This window comes from Drosophila novamexicana, unplaced genomic scaffold, assembly GCF_003285875.2.
Source record: "Drosophila novamexicana strain 15010-1031.04,08,12 unplaced genomic scaffold, DnovRS2.1 tig00001385-arrow-arrow-pilon, whole genome shotgun sequence".
Classification (NCBI taxonomy): domain Eukaryota; kingdom Metazoa; phylum Arthropoda; class Insecta; order Diptera; family Drosophilidae; genus Drosophila; species Drosophila novamexicana.
The window spans coordinates 205,498-221,037 of NW_020824853.1; the positions used below are offsets into that span (position 1 = coordinate 205,498).

A 15,540-nucleotide genomic window follows, 5' to 3' on the forward strand; every position below is an offset into this window, starting at 1 on the left:
ACAGATACAGATACAGATACAGATACAGATACAATACAGATACGATCAGATACAGATACAGATACAGATACAGATACAGGATACAGAACAATACAGATACAGATACAGATACAGATACAGATACAGATACAGATACAGATACAGATACAGATACAATACAGATACAGATACAGATACAGATACAGATACAGATACAGATACAGATACAGATACAGATACAGATACAGATACAGATACAGATACAAGATACAGATACAGATACAGATACAGATACAGATACAGATACAGATACAGATACAGATACAGATACAGATACGATACAGATACAGATACAGATACAGATACAGATACAGATACAGATACAGATACAGATACAGATACAGATACAGATACAGATACAGATACAGATACAGATACAGATACAGATACAGATACAGATACAGATACAGATACAGATACAGATACAGATACAGATACAGATACAGATACAGATACAGATACAGATACAGATACAGATACAGATACAGATACAGATACAGATACAGATACAGATACAGATACAGATACAGATACAGATACAGATACAGATACAGATACAGATACAGATACAGATACAGATACAGATACAGATACAGATACAGATACAGATACAGATACAGATACAGATACAGATACAGATACAGATACAGATACAGATACAGATACAGATACAAATACAGATACAGATACAGATTACAGATACAGATACAGATACAGATACAGATACAGATACAGATACAGATACAAATACAGATACAGATACAGATGATGCAGATGCAGATGCAGATGCAGATGCAGATGCAGATGCAGATACAGATACAGATACAGATACAGATACAGATACAGATACAGATACAGATACAGATACAGATACAGATGCAGCTTAAGCGATGGACACAGATACACTTATTGCGATTGTTTGCGCATCGACGGAGCAGGTGCGTGTTCAGAAGGGGCGTGGCAAAGACACACATACACACATACATTTTATGCGTCCATTTGCAGCGGATTTCGTTTTTTCTTTCCTTTTGGCTGCTTTTGCCCAGGCGAAGAATCAAAGATGATTTCGAGTTGAGCTGTGTTTGAGCCCAAAAATTAAAATCGATACTCGAAATTATTTCACATTGCTGCATTCCGCAAAACAGCCGGAAATAGTGTCTATCTGAGTGTGTGTGCATGTGTGTGTTTTTTTATTTTGTGGCAACATTGGGAAAAGTGGCAGATTATCTCCTCTTGGGATTCCTTAGTTGCACATAAGGCATTTCAATTTCTTGGAATTTCCAATTGAACAAACAGCATTAATTGATAATTTTCCCTTTTGAAACTATAAAAGATTTTTATAAATATGTCTTGAGTTCAATGAAACATAAAACTGTAAATTGACATGTGGATTGTTGTGTGTAAATATTCGTCTATTTGAATTTATTAAATTGGAAAAACGTTGCAACAAAATTGGGCTTAGCGAATAATATTAACAAGTAAATGCTCTTTAAAGAGCTAAACAAAATATGTAGTCACGTCTTCAAATAGAACTAGTTCATTTATAGGAAACATGTTTACATAGGTCAAGAGTCGAGTCAATTCATTTATGAAATGTCAGTGCTTAACATAAGAATTGAACGCTTTTGAAGAAGCTTGTCAAAAAACAACAATAAATTGATCGAAAATCCGTCGTCGGGCGTGAAAAGAACAAAACGAAACGAAACGAGTGAAACGAGAAAGCGTAAATGGAATTTGGTCACAAAGTTGTCAACCGTTTGACAGCTCTATATAATGATACATATATTATCTCTCTAATCCTTTTCCGCAGGCCAATATCCAAAATAACAACAACAACAACAACAAGGTAAACACTTTGTGGCAACACAAAATTGCCGCTGTTGCAGTTGGCATTGTTGTTGCAAGTGCTTGTGGCAAATAAAATATGTGAAGCCCATAAAACAGCGTCAAGTGTGAGCGAGACAGTCAGCTAGTAGAGAGAACAAAGAATAAACCAAAGGGATAAAAATAAGAACAAGAGTGACAGTGAACGTGAGACTGGGAGGGGGAGAGACACCCTGTGCAGGTAAATGAATATTTGCATTCAATTAAAAGCGCTGTCGGCGGCAGCGATGCCAGCACCCACCCGCATGCGCCGCCCCTGGGCCACAGTTGCAATCGCCTGCCCCCTGGCCAGCGTCGAGCATATGGAGCTATTTGGGGGCGCGCTCTGAGCTACGCGCTGAGTGCCGCGCATATCGACTACTGATAACGCATAATTGCAACAACAACCAAACGGCAATTGCAATTGCGATTGCAAACAGAACGTGCAACAACAGGCAGGCGTTGATTAATGAAATTGCAAACGCGCAACGTGGCCAATAATAATTAATAATAATTACAGTAATCGCAAAATCGCGCCCAACTGAAATACTCATATGAATATGTCAATATTTATTTAATGCAAATACAAAAGCAAACAAATTAACAAAGAAAATAAGAGAGAGAGACAGAAAAATAAAAAGAAGTGAAATACACATGTAGCGCGAGTGAAGTGCGAATCAGGTATCAGAAAACGAACCGCGAAACACAAAACACGAATAACGATTCACGAACCACCAAACCACCCATAACGAAACATACCGTACCGTACGCAAACTGTAATCGATAACAAAATGACTATGAAATCGATGAAGTACTCCGATTGTGATACAATTATGGATGGCTATAATCCAGTGCCGCCTCCATTGCCGCGACGTGTGCCGCCAGTGCGTAATATCTATGCCGAGCCCTTTGCACACGAGCCGAACCATTCCAGCAGGTAATTATCTAGATATATATATATATATATATAGCGTGTCATCGATAATTTTAGCGATAACGATAGCACAAGCATGAATTACTGACATATCGATTGATTTATGTGCTGTTTATCTAAATTAAGTTCCATTTGAAATATGCAGCTGTTAGGTATTTATAACATTAACTTTGCCCAATTTTAACAAACTTTTGCCAACGGCATTTATCGATTATTTTCGATATTCTATTAGCGAGGGCGCGTCACTTGATCTGAGCTTAATGCGATGATGATGTGGTGAAAATTAAATTCTAATATCAAATTTGTTTTTGTTCCTTAAGATATTTTTACCAGCATTTTGCATGTTAGCCTTCACTTTTTCACGTATTCTGCGGAAAAGTCAGCACAGCTAGCAAGTTAGCAAGCTAGCCCTTCTTTAATCCTATTCCATTTCGTTCTCAGGCACACGAATGTAATGGCTGAGTCTGAAACCAAGTGGCAACGCTGCGCCACACTTCCCTACCCGTCTGCACACTTCCCTCACCGCCTGCAATCAGCTGCTGTGTTGCCTAGTTGCATATTAAGAGTGAAACGTTTCATATAATGTGCGCGAGTATCTTGTCGAGTGTACAAAATGCATTTTGATACAATAACGTGGGTGGATGACGGGGCGGCGGGTGGTGTAGACGGTTGAGTGGGTTAACTGCATATAGTATTAAATGTGGGTGGTGGGAGAGACGACGGACGACGCGAAGTTCGTGTGTCGCATATGGAAATTGTGTATATCCTTTACATAAAACAAGCTTCAACAATGCCAAATAGCCTCAGTCCGCAGCATCTAGCGGGTAGCTGGTTGCCTCTGGCGGTGGTGCAGTTGTGGGCGGGAGGGGGAAGGTGCTTGATAGGAAAAGCGCTCAGGCTCATATCTCGCATATCAAAAAAGGGAGGGAGAGGGAGCGAGGGAATGGCAGATGGGTGAGAGGAGGAGCGGAGAGTGGGAGTGATAGGCAATGGCCAAATGGTAGCTAACAGTCAGTCGGGCAACTGGTTATTGAAGGGCTTACGTGGTGCCTGGGTGTGCGGGGAGGAGGAGGTGGTGCAGCTAGAATTGGAGGCAACTCTGCTGTGTGGTAAAAATGCGGCGCAATATGTTTGGCTGTCAGTTTCATGCATTTCATATCGAAAACCATTCGTACTTTTACTTGAGTGAGTTTTATGAGCAGCATGCCAGCAGCTGCGTGCAAAGAGGGAGAGAAGGCGTGCGAGAGAGAGAGAGAGAGAGAGAGAGAGAGAGAGAGAGCGAGAGAGAGAGAGATGGTGAAAGAGGGAGAGGGAGACGGGCAAGAGTAGGGTAGCCAATGCTCTTGACAACAATAACAACGACTGAGTGGATACATCTATGATGATGCTCTAGTGTATACATTGTATGCACAACAATACACGGAGATAGCGATGAAAAGAGAGAGCAATGGTGAGAAAGAGAGGGAGGGAGGGAGACGGAGAGACACGCCACAAAGTTGGGCACAGCCTGTTTGTATGCAACGATTTTTTCTTCGTTTGGGTAAAACTCGTGAAAGGGACGCCTAATGCAAACCGGGTTAGAATTGTTGTGCCCTGCTACGTTTATTATTATTTATTTTGCTTTTTTTCTCTTTTTTCGCTTTATTAAATGAAAACTCCAATTACATTTTATTGGACAACCCCAATGCGAGCAGAGAACGTGGCACAGCTCATATGCATATGATTTCCCAGCCCCTTGTACGGTCCACCCTGCCACGCAGAGTGGGCCCACAGACACAAATGCAGAGTATTATTAGATGTGTGTGGCTGTGTGTGTGTGCGTGCGTGTGTGCGTGCGTGTGTGTGACTTCCATAGATTTACTTTAAGTTTACTTAATTATATTTCAATTGAAGTAAAAGTTTGTTAAATGCAAAACAGCTTTAATTAACAGAGCTCATACCCTGTAAACATAAAGAAGGCCAAACAGAAAGGAAAATAACTATCTAGAATTATGTCTTTATGAATGCCGAAGAATAAATACCCTAAGCTTGGCCAACAAATAGCTTATAAAATATCTAAACTTATCATTACCCTAACTGTAGGGTATTTTCCAATCGAGTGCTGTTGGCATTGCAGTTATTTTAATGCAGTTCACTGTTAAATGTCAATGTTAATATAAATAAATCAATTTTCAATCGTAATTTATTTCATTTAAGCTACTTTCTAAGGGTTTTCCTAATGCTTTAGCTTGCTTTTAGAGTATTTATTGCCGAGTTTTACTTAAATCTCAATTTATTAAGCTGCATTTTATATTTATTGCTAATAATGTTTCCTCTTGCCCTCTTCTCCCTCTCCACAGGTAAGTTTCGCACATTGAAGTTTATAAATTACGCAAACCTTTGGTAAGATATGATTGCAACTGAGTCCAACTGATGCCCGACAACTTGCACTTGAACGGTTACAACTGATGCATACAAACAAGTAAGAAGATGCTAGCTTGAAGTGCTAGACTAGAGGATACCCTAGACTTATCTCAAAGTGCCCGAATGCACACTCCTTTGTATACACCCTTTTTGCCTACTAAGCGATTGTTCTAAGACTTAAAAAATATTCAAAGTACATTCCAATCCTTTCGTGTACCAGATGTGGTATATCCAGCAGTTAGTTGTATCGTGTCCTATGTGAAAGCGTCTGTTCGTCTTGCACTCCCATTTCTAATGTGTACAGGGTATAGTCCAAACTGAATTTAAGAGTCCGCCAGGAGTTTTTGATTCTCTTCCGTTTTATTATTTTCTTTTCTTTTTTTTTTGGAAACTTTTCAGCATTTCAACGTCGTTGCAACTGGCAGGTCCTGGGAAATGTTCTCTATGAACAAACATTTAATAATTCAAGTAGCCCAGCGGGCGGACAGCAAGAACGCCCCTAATGACCTACTTCACGAGTTCTCCTGTCCGCCGTAAACCCTTCCCCTTGCAGCAACGACTAGGAACAACAATAATATACATAAGTAATTTCTGTGGGCGTTGTTGGTTTGCCCCTCCCCCCTTGGGGACAGGTGCTGCAGGCAAAAGTTGTTTGCTTCGCTCAGCGGGCTCGGGCTCGGGCTTGGGCTTGGGCTTGGGCTCGAGTTCAGGTTTGAGTTTAGTTTGGTTTAGTTTACTTGCAAGAAGTTCCGCGTTCTGTTTGGGTTCGGCTACGGCTACGGCTTCCGGCTTCCTGCTACAACAACAATAACAACAACGACAAAACTTCAAGTGCATTTGCGCTGCCAGAAGAAAAAATACAAAAAAAAAATATAATATGGCAAAATATGCGAAATATGGCAGCCGTCGTGGCGGCGGGAGGTCTTGAGAGGGTGGGCGAGCATGTTGCAAACACAAACTTTGTGCAGTGAAATTTGCATGGCACATGAAGGAATGCCTACAATCTCAACCCCCCTCTGCTCGCTTACTTGAGTGCGCATTTCCACAGACAAATTTGCCGCCCTTTCGCCCAGCCAGTACACGTGGCCTGACCTCTTGACCTAGTCGCACAGGCAGCCTGAAGTTGCCACAAAAAATAAAATAATAATAAAAATGGCAACAACCTACAGTGCACGGGGACGCCTCTCTCAGCTCTACAGGCTGCACGTACTGTGCCTATGAGCGATGGGGCCGGAGCGGGGGGCGGCGGGTACTGACCACCAATCAATATGCCCAGCACATGCCTCGTACTTGTGTACACACACACAAGCACACACATACGCACACGAGCCTCGGCCAAGCATATCCCAGCTCAAACATTCAGCTGTCCCACTGGAGATTGCCCAATGCCCAGCCATGCAGCCTAGACCACCCCGCACCACCCTGCACCGCCAATGGCCAACTCAGCTCATCAGCGGCATTATGATTGAAATGCTGAGCTTGATATGATTTCCTCTATACGTACAATATATATATATATATACAGTATACAGTATGTACTTACGTGTGGGTGGCATGGAGGAGGGGGTGGGGGGGTGTTCGGTAGTGGGCAGTTGGGGCGTGCGCAACATTTGTTTCGGACAGTTGGCAACTAATTTGTTTTGGAAACGGACGGCAACTGGCAGCACCAGCGGCAGCAGGAGCCAAGTCAAACAAAACGAAACACAAAGGTCAACAAATTGAATAAAGATTACAAGAAAAACGCACAGCAATTCAACAGAGAAGAGAGCACGAGAGAAAAAGAGAGAAAGAGTGCGAGAAAAAGGGAGAGAAAAAGGGAGAGAAAAGGGAGAGAAAAGGGAGAGGATGGGACAGAGAAAAGAAGAGCAAAAAACGTGAGGAAGAAAAGTGAGACAGATGGAAGGAAAAAAGAGAGAAAAAGAGAGACAATAAGAGAGAGAAGAAAGAAAATAAGAGAGAGGAAAATAGAAATACAAAGTGAGAAGAGAGAGAAAGATTCTAGATTTGTCCTCGGTCTGAAGCTATAACTACTTGAGAATTATAAGCAACGAAAGCGCGAAAAATAATTCCAATCTGAAAAGCCTTATTTATAAAAAATGTCCAAGTAAAAATATATTAATTCAGTATATTGAATAATAGACCTATTTCGTGGGGCGTTAAAAAATTGTATATTTAATTGTTTAAAAAGAGAAGACGTCATTGAAAATATTTCATATTTCTAGAGTTCGTAATATCAGCGCGAGAAAGATATTATGATTAAATTCTTTTCAAATAGCACTTGCTGCCTTAGCTTGGGAGAAAAGGAGGAGAACACCTTATCCCTGGACCTGCCTTGAGCCTTGAGCCATTCATTTGCCGAGAACTACTTGCAATTGATACAATACTACATCTATGTTTCTCTGCTAGATTTGTTTTGCTCTCAGTTGAATAGTATTTAGGCAGTATATAGGGTATTTAGTGTGTCCACCCATTGAATAGAAATCAACTAGTTGTTATACAGTCTGATCAGGTAGGCTTTTGTGTACTTATGTCAAACATTGAATACTAAAATTTGTAAGTGAACTTTATGTTGGTTCCCCTGGTATCTAAAGTATATATCTATATTATGGCTATGCTGAGCACCTGAATCGATCTAGCTTGCTACCGCGAATCTGTTCTCGACGCACTCATTCAGCGTCTCTAGACTCATCAGTGCTTGATTGGGCCACGGATGTGTTCGACATCTGTAGAAATGACTCCAGATCCACTGAGCTGACGGGCGTATGCCAAAGCGCTGGCAATTCGATTGTCTGCAGCTGCCTCATGGCAGAGCTCGAATCGATCAGCTGGATGAGCACCTCGGACGTTTGTGGGCCAGGTGGCTCGCAGAGCTCCGCTGGCATCAGTTGTAGTTCCTCCTTGCCAGCACGCCCAGCCATTTGATTTTCCAATGTGTTCAAGTGTATGCCCTGGTCAATATGGTCGGGCATTTGATGCTGATGGGCGATTTGTTCTGCAAATTGGTTGTCAATTTAGCAGCAGATGCAGCTATTTAACTCTGGCGTTCTACTCACTTGGTGGCTGTTTGGCTATTTTGACACTCTTCGATTTCCTGCCAAATAGAGAACTGAGAACTGTTCCGGCTGATGTTGAACCTGCTGAGGCATTGTTGCGGGCCTGGGCCTCCTCGGAGCTGCTGCGCAGCCTGCGGTTCTCCTGCTGCAGCATATCGCGCAGATTCTTCATCTCTTCGGTGAGCTTGAGACGACGCTGCTCCAGATCCTGTAGCTTCTGGTGCTCTGCCTCGAGCGTGGCAAAGAGCTGTTTAAACACATTCGTATTCTCCGTTTGCTCCATCTGGCTGGCATTGGGTCGCGTATTGCTGTTTCCGCTGCTGCCCGGATTCGCATCCTTTGCTGCCTTCGCTGGCTTTGCAGGCTTCTGCTGCTGCTTGTCAGACATCTCGATTTTTGGCTGCTTTTCACGGACCACCCGCTCTGCTCAGATGGGGCTTCTGGTTGATTACTTAACCAAAAAAATAATAAGTTTTTTTTTTAGCTTTCGAATTTCGATGTTATTATGTGCCTTTAGCTTTTTGCTCTGAGTGTTTCCGGTTGCCCACAAGCCTACTTTGACTACAAAAAAATTATGTAGATTTCATATTTAAAGTTTTTTGCAAATTGTTATCTTATTTCACATCATGCTATGTTAGTTTTGGGTGTAGCTTCTTTTCTTGATGGGAAATTTGGGAAAAGGATGAAGAAAAGAGAAGCAATTGTGCTCTGGTCGGAGGAGCTCGACCTATAAAAGAACCTACTTGGTAATTTAAGTGTATGTAGCTCTGAAATTTTCGCACAAGATCATTGGACTATTTTTAACTTTTTCAGCGATCGGCCGATCATCTTATGATTTGCTCCTAGTTCGATGGGTTTTCTACTGTTTTTCACCTTCGCCCTCCCGCGAATTGTTTATGTCTCATTTTCTGTTCCCGATTTTTATATATATTTCTTTTTTAAACATTTCAATTTTTTCGTAGGGTTTTTTTTCGTTTGCTCTCTTAAACTTTCAATACACTATTGTCCTTTTGGCCTATCAGATCATTACATGTCGCTGCGGATCTCGTCTTTCACCTGCTCCCTCAGCTAAGGATCATTTTCTTCCTCTTCACGCTTTCCTTGTCTCTCTCTCTCTATCTCTCTCGATCTCTAGGTCCCTCTCACTCCCCAATTGCTGGGATTTCATTTCGATTCTTTTTATTTCGATGTAGTTCCCTTCGTTTATTGGCTCAACTTTGCCTGGGCCATGCCGTATATGGTTTCATGTTTCCAGCAGTGTTCGCAATTGTCCTGAGCCTCCGTCCCGCCTTCTCCTTCTGGCTAGGTTCTAAAATGTTCGCTCATATTTTGGCAGACAAACTTCAAACTATTGTTGTGGCAAGTCAATGAACTGGCAAAAGCGCCTAATATTTCCACACACACACACATACTATAATGGTAGTCCATGTATTGTGTGCCGGGCTAGGCTCCGGGTATATTAAAAGTCTATTTCTTTGGCAAGACAATAAAGTTGGATAACACCAGCAGCCAAAGGGGTGTCCAGAGTGTGGTTGCGTGTGTTGGTGGGGGTAGGTGCAGGGGTATGGTGGCATGGTCGGGTGTCTCGCTAAAAAAGTAGCTGCCGCAGATGAAGTATAGTGCGGAGTCCGCGTTTAGTTGTAACAAAAGAGAGCACCAAGATGAAGCAGAAGCAGAAGAAGAATGAATGGGCCAGCAGGTCCTACGAGCAGCAGGCCGGGACCAGCTAGTCGGGCGGCATCCAAAACGAAACCCATTTCCCAGCTCCACTTCCAGTTTGCAGTGTCGGGCTATTGTTCTACTTCGCGAAATAGCGCACATAAAATGCCAAAGAATGGGAATAAATGATAAAAAAAAAAACACAAAAACGCCAAGAAAAACAAAAAAAAATAACGCTGAAAAGAAAAGGAAAACCAAGGAGCGAGGCAAGGAAAACGAAGCGAACAAAACTGACAGCCAACTGGCAGCCGGAGGCGGGACGGGGCGGGCGGACGCAAAATTGGAATGAAATGCCATGCCAAAGTATCTCGCTGCCCCTGACTGAACCTCACCATACCCTACCCCTTGCCCCCTCCCATACATCTGGCCGCTCCGCGGTCTGCCCCCGTCCTCGGTGCCCATCTTCCGCTTGTTACCAGCCGCGCCCCAACAATGTGCGACTGTCAATTTCAGCGACATCCTCGACGCAGCCAACGAAAAGGGTTAAAATGTTTCATTGCGCTCGCCTCGACAACATATGCCAATAATTTACGCAATTTAGTCAAAAAAAAAAAAAAAAACAACAACAAGAAAATAAAATAAGCAAGAAATGAAGAAAAGTGGAAAAGGCCGCAGACACAGACGCTGACGAGCGAGAGCCCAAAGATTCATTCAGTTCCCTTGCCCAAAAGACAACGACAGCAACATGTGTAGGCGCTGCCGTAGACAATGAACGGGGCTGCTCTACAATTTCAAGCTGTTTCGTTTCGTTTATACCCTGTAAAGTTGTGCTAAAGAGTATAACAGGAAGCCACTAAATGACAAAAGAGCTGAAAAGAAAGTTAGCCAAATTCAACAAAGGATCCAAAAATCAAGTTTTATAACATGCGTATTTAGACGCCTCTTAAAACCCTGTAAGATGAAGCCATATAATTAATGTTATATAACAGATATATTTATATAGACAGAGTGTAGAAGATTGTATTGCTGAAGTTGTATAACAAAAGACTTATAAAGGAAAATATATAACTCAACTGCAACAGACGAAGCGTATATCAGATGGAATATTATGTAAAATTGTATTTGCCGGGCAGCATATGACAGTAATTGTATGACTGTAGGTAAATACCAGAATTCAACAACAGAAATTGTATTAAAACAGTAGTAAACGACGAATATATATATATAAAGCGAAGTATATCAGAGTCTAATTAACAGAAGACATTCTATAACAGAATATATATTTATAGCAGTCTGAATATATTCAACAATATATGAAAAGCGAAGTATAACAGAATGTAATAAATACAATATTGTTTAACAGAAGGCATATAAACGAAGCTGTATAACGAAATTGCTTAGCGCAAGGAGCATATCAGAAAGAATGTTAAATGTCATATTTAATTACGTTGACACTCTGAGAAATTGTATTTATCAGTCAGCATCTAACAGTAGCTGTATAACAGAAGCTACATATCAGTGAATATGTAGTAAATGTGGTATGGCGTGTTTATAGCAAATAGATACATAGAAGACTCTGTATAACAGATCACAAGACACAACAGGTTATCAAGACTAACGCTTGGCACCTGTATAACAGTAGTTGTATAACAGCGAAAATATAACAGCATAACAGAGAGAGTCTCTTTGTATGAGAATAAAGTGTCTGAAGCTTCTTAATAAGCATCGACAACCGAGTCCTTGAAAATTCAGAGAAACGCAACTGAATACAGGGTATGCCCAATCGATAACATTCTATTGTTGCTTACATTTGTTGTCTTCTTTTTTTTAAGTATCTGGTTCGCTTGGTGGGCTTAAGAACCACTTCGGAGCCCATTTCTTGGACCGAATTGATGCTCAATTTTATATATTTTAAATGTTATTCAAATTGTGTCACATTTCTCAGTGTAATGGCCCGGAAGTGTGTGTAGCGGAATGTCCTTTAAGGGTCCCTGGCTCGCCCATCAAATATATTTGTGCTTGCGGCATGTTTTGGAGACAACGATTCGAGCTATCTAGCAGCCGCCCAGCAGCAACCCCTTTCTGTGCCCTTCCTTTTGTGTGTGCTTTATTTATTGTCTGCCATTTTGGCAAAGCCCACACTCCAGCAAGACCCAAACCAAAAAAAAAAAAAAACAAGCAAGATGGAGTGAAAGAACTGCCCAACGTTGGGTAACTGAAGGCGGGCAATTCGCATCGATGCCATAGAAATGTGCGACTCGTGTAGTTCAACAAGCAAACAGTTTAACGGCGCTAAGCTAATTAGCCAGAAGAGGAAGTTGTGTGCGCTCCAATATCTACGTTTATACAATACGATATACGTATATGCTGTACGTTGGTCACCGCTCTGACCCCAAAGGTCGCACACGGTGGTCACTGCACGGAAATTGCGTCATTAACAGGCGCTTAACGAGCCTCCAAACGGCTCTAGACTGTGAGCTGGTGGCGGGGTTAAGCTTTGCGGTTATTGGGCCTGAATGATGGCTAAAAGCTTTGCTGAAAAGCTCGTAAATGGAGCAAAGGTCATGAGCATTGATTGAGCGAATAGGTGAGATTGATGGTAGGTGTCTGCTACGAATGGACTGCAAAGCCTTACAAATGCTGCAAATAGCCAAAGATAGGCTCGCAAATAATAGCCCCTAATTATCTGAAACGCGCTGGATTAAGGAAAGTCAATGATTGAAGAGCTAGGTTTGATTGAGATTAGGTGATGGATAGCAAAAGCTGGTATGAGAAAAGCCTGTGATTGAAGAACTGATTTTAACCAGAAAGAAAATCTAGATTAATAGCAGAAAGCTCCACGAAAAGCTCGTGATGAGTTTTAAAAGGTTTGATTGAAAGTCTCGGCCTGATGTGAGATAGGTCGTTGTTGGAAATCAAAAGTGTATTCCTACAAAAGCTGAAAGTTAAGCTGTAGATCAGAAGAAATAAGCTTAACATTCAAATAAGAACACATGGGCTGATTGATGGAGATGTCCTGTAAGTCTAGAATAATGGGCTGAAAGCCTTGATACTAGCCAAAGCTGTGCTTAAATGATCTAGATTGTAAATGAGCTGGACTGTCATGATTGACAGTAGATTGATGGCAAATGATTGATGTCAAAATTCATGCAAATGCGCGCAATCATGTAGACTCTACAAGTTTCGTTACAAATAAATTGTTTGATTAAATGATCGAAGGTGCCTGTTGAAATATATCTTATAATGTATTGCCAAAGCTCAAGGCTGATTGAGCAATCCAATTTGAAGATAAGTAATTGATGGACGAAATAAATGAACAGTAAGCTTCAAGCTTAATCTCAAGTCATATTTTGTTAATTGACTGACTTCTTCTCTAGTTAGTTCAGCAGCCGAATGATTGAAGTGCCTGCCAGCGGAAATATGTATTGTACATCTACAAGATTTCAAAGTTATGTTCTTTTCATCTAATTTAAGGAACTAGGTCTGTAATTGAACCTTTCGCCCTGTGGCTGAGATTATGAGGTTAGCTTTTGAAGTAGCCTAATGAGTCCACTTTTCCTTGCAGTTGTATTTATTTTATTTCATTTTTTGTGCCCGCGGGCTACAACAACTTACATGACATTTGAAGTACATGCCACAGAAATGAGGCAGCTTTATGCTGTGCCCTGTCGGCTAATTGGACAACATGTTGCGGCAGCAGGCGCCGCAGCAAGTGAAAGTGAAAACCAGAAACGAAAACCAAAAACCAAAAAACTAAAATCCCCAAATGCCGAAAACATAAAAGATGAGCACAAAATGCCAAAAATAAGACACACACGGCTAATCAGGCACACGCCATGGCTAAGAGGACACCGGGCTGCCTTTGGACGGCAAATCACAGTCACAGAGACCGAGACTTAAGTCAAAGGCCAAGTTAGAAGGCGCATCAATGCGGCTACTTCTGCTTCTTTTTCTTATTTATGCTTCTTGCTTCTGCTTGTGCGTCTCAGGAGCTTCTGTTTCTGCCAGGCTCTTAACATATTTTTGGGCTCAGCGAACCCCCATCGCCCATCACCCCACCCCACCACACACTCCGCATGTTTCATTTTCAGTTGCTGCTCAAACTTCGTGGCGCACTTTTTATTTTTCAAACATCTTTTTAGAACTTTTTTTCTTCTCCACACACACACGCACACACAGAAATGTGTCTGCTGTGTGTGCCATGATGCTGCACAAAAAACTTCCGACAACAATTCTGCAAACGCAAGCAGGAAAACATAAATCTGGCTAAAGCTAAAACGCAAACTTTTAGTTAAAAAAAAAAGGGAAAGAAAAAAAAGCTGAAGAAAAAAGCAAAAAAAAAGACGATTACTATGTGTGAGTGCGTGCAACTGATAGAGCAGCCATAGCCCAGTGGACAGGGGGCAGGGGCAACGGGATGGAGGCAGGCAACTAGCTTGGCCAGAAGGCAAACGCCAAGAGCTAACAACAATCGACTGAGCTGACCCTGCCCCCTGGGCTCCCCTTCGCCTACCGCAGAGCAGCAGAGCGACCCGCTCGAGTCGCCAAGCGAACTTGAATGTTGGGGCCTTCCCTGATCATCTGCCCATGTATATTTTTGGGGCTAATCCAAGCTCTATTCGATTGGGCAGCTTTCGGGAACTCAGCTTTTATTTCATTCGCTCGCCCTGCCTCTCTGCTACTCTCTTTATTTGTTCCATATGCTAGCTCTGAGAGGCTCTCTCTTCTCTTTTATTCATTTTACACAATAATAATAGGTACTAAGGCTTTCTTCCACGCTCTCTCTCGCTCTCTCTCTCTTTTTCTTCACATTGCTCTCTCATTTGCCTTTTTTGATAGAGTTTCTGTGCTCAGCTCCCACCAAAATGTCTTGCGATTTACTTGCCTTGCTTATGGGAGCTTAACTTCCCTCTCTCTCTCTCTTCCCCTCTCTTTCTTTAACTCTCCTTTTCCCTTTCATTGATTTATGGATGTGTCCTAATGTTAACATTTGTGATTTCAGCTCTCTCCAAAATCAATATCGTTTTACTTTCATTTTATTTGTCTCTAGCTTCAGACTTCCCTGGTAAAGCTTCTTCTCCCTCTTTTCTCTCTCTCTCTCTCTCTCTCGATCTCTTCTCTCTCTCTCCCTTTCTAGTGATTGATCCTCTTTTTCTTTTTGGAATTTTAACACCCAAGTTCATCGAAATTGCTCGAGTTTAACCTTGTCTGTCTATCGCCGCGCTTGAGCTTTTTTGCTTCTCTCTTTCTGCGGATGTTTTAACTAAGAACCATTCTAAAATTGGGATGTATTTTTAAATCTTGCATAGACTTAACGGTCCTTTAGGTGGTCTTAGCATCGGGACTCTCTAGACTTTTTTTAGGACATTTGAAGCAACGATTGCACTCTGATGTTTCTTTCTTGTTGTGCCTTCTCTCTCGCTTCCTCGCTCCCTTGCTCTCTCTCAGAGCTCATCTCTCTGTCTCTCTCTTCACCATTGTTCAAAGTCGCGCATTTTGTGCGCCCTTTTTTGCCCAAAGTCTCGTCCATATCTGGTTTTGGGACAACAACAGCGACAACAACAACAACTGAGCGCCGCGACAGGTTTT

General features: G+C 41.9%; 2 protein-coding genes across 4 annotated transcripts in view; one reads left to right on the top strand and one right to left on the bottom strand.

Moving 5' to 3' along the window:
* Positions 1-2,693: 2,693 nt before the first annotated feature.
* LOC115767371 (teneurin-a) overlaps positions 2,694-15,540 on the top strand; it is a 147,013-nt gene continuing 134,166 nt past the window's right edge. For all 3 annotated transcript variants that reach the window (XM_030711630.1, XM_030711629.1, XM_030711631.1), the window contains exon 1: positions 2,694-2,839. In XM_030711630.1, the coding sequence (XP_030567490.1) occupies positions 2,694-2,839 (146 nt within the window). The remainder of the gene's footprint in view (positions 2,840-15,540) is intronic.
* Positions 7,398-8,817, bottom strand: LOC115767372. The gene is made up of 2 exons (XM_030711632.1): positions 8,293-8,817; positions 7,398-8,231 (listed from the first exon to the last, which is right to left on the bottom strand). The coding sequence occupies exons 1-2, from the start codon at positions 8,678-8,680 to the stop codon at positions 7,906-7,908; spliced, it is 714 nt and encodes a 237-aa protein (XP_030567492.1). The 5' UTR covers positions 8,681-8,817; the 3' UTR covers positions 7,398-7,905.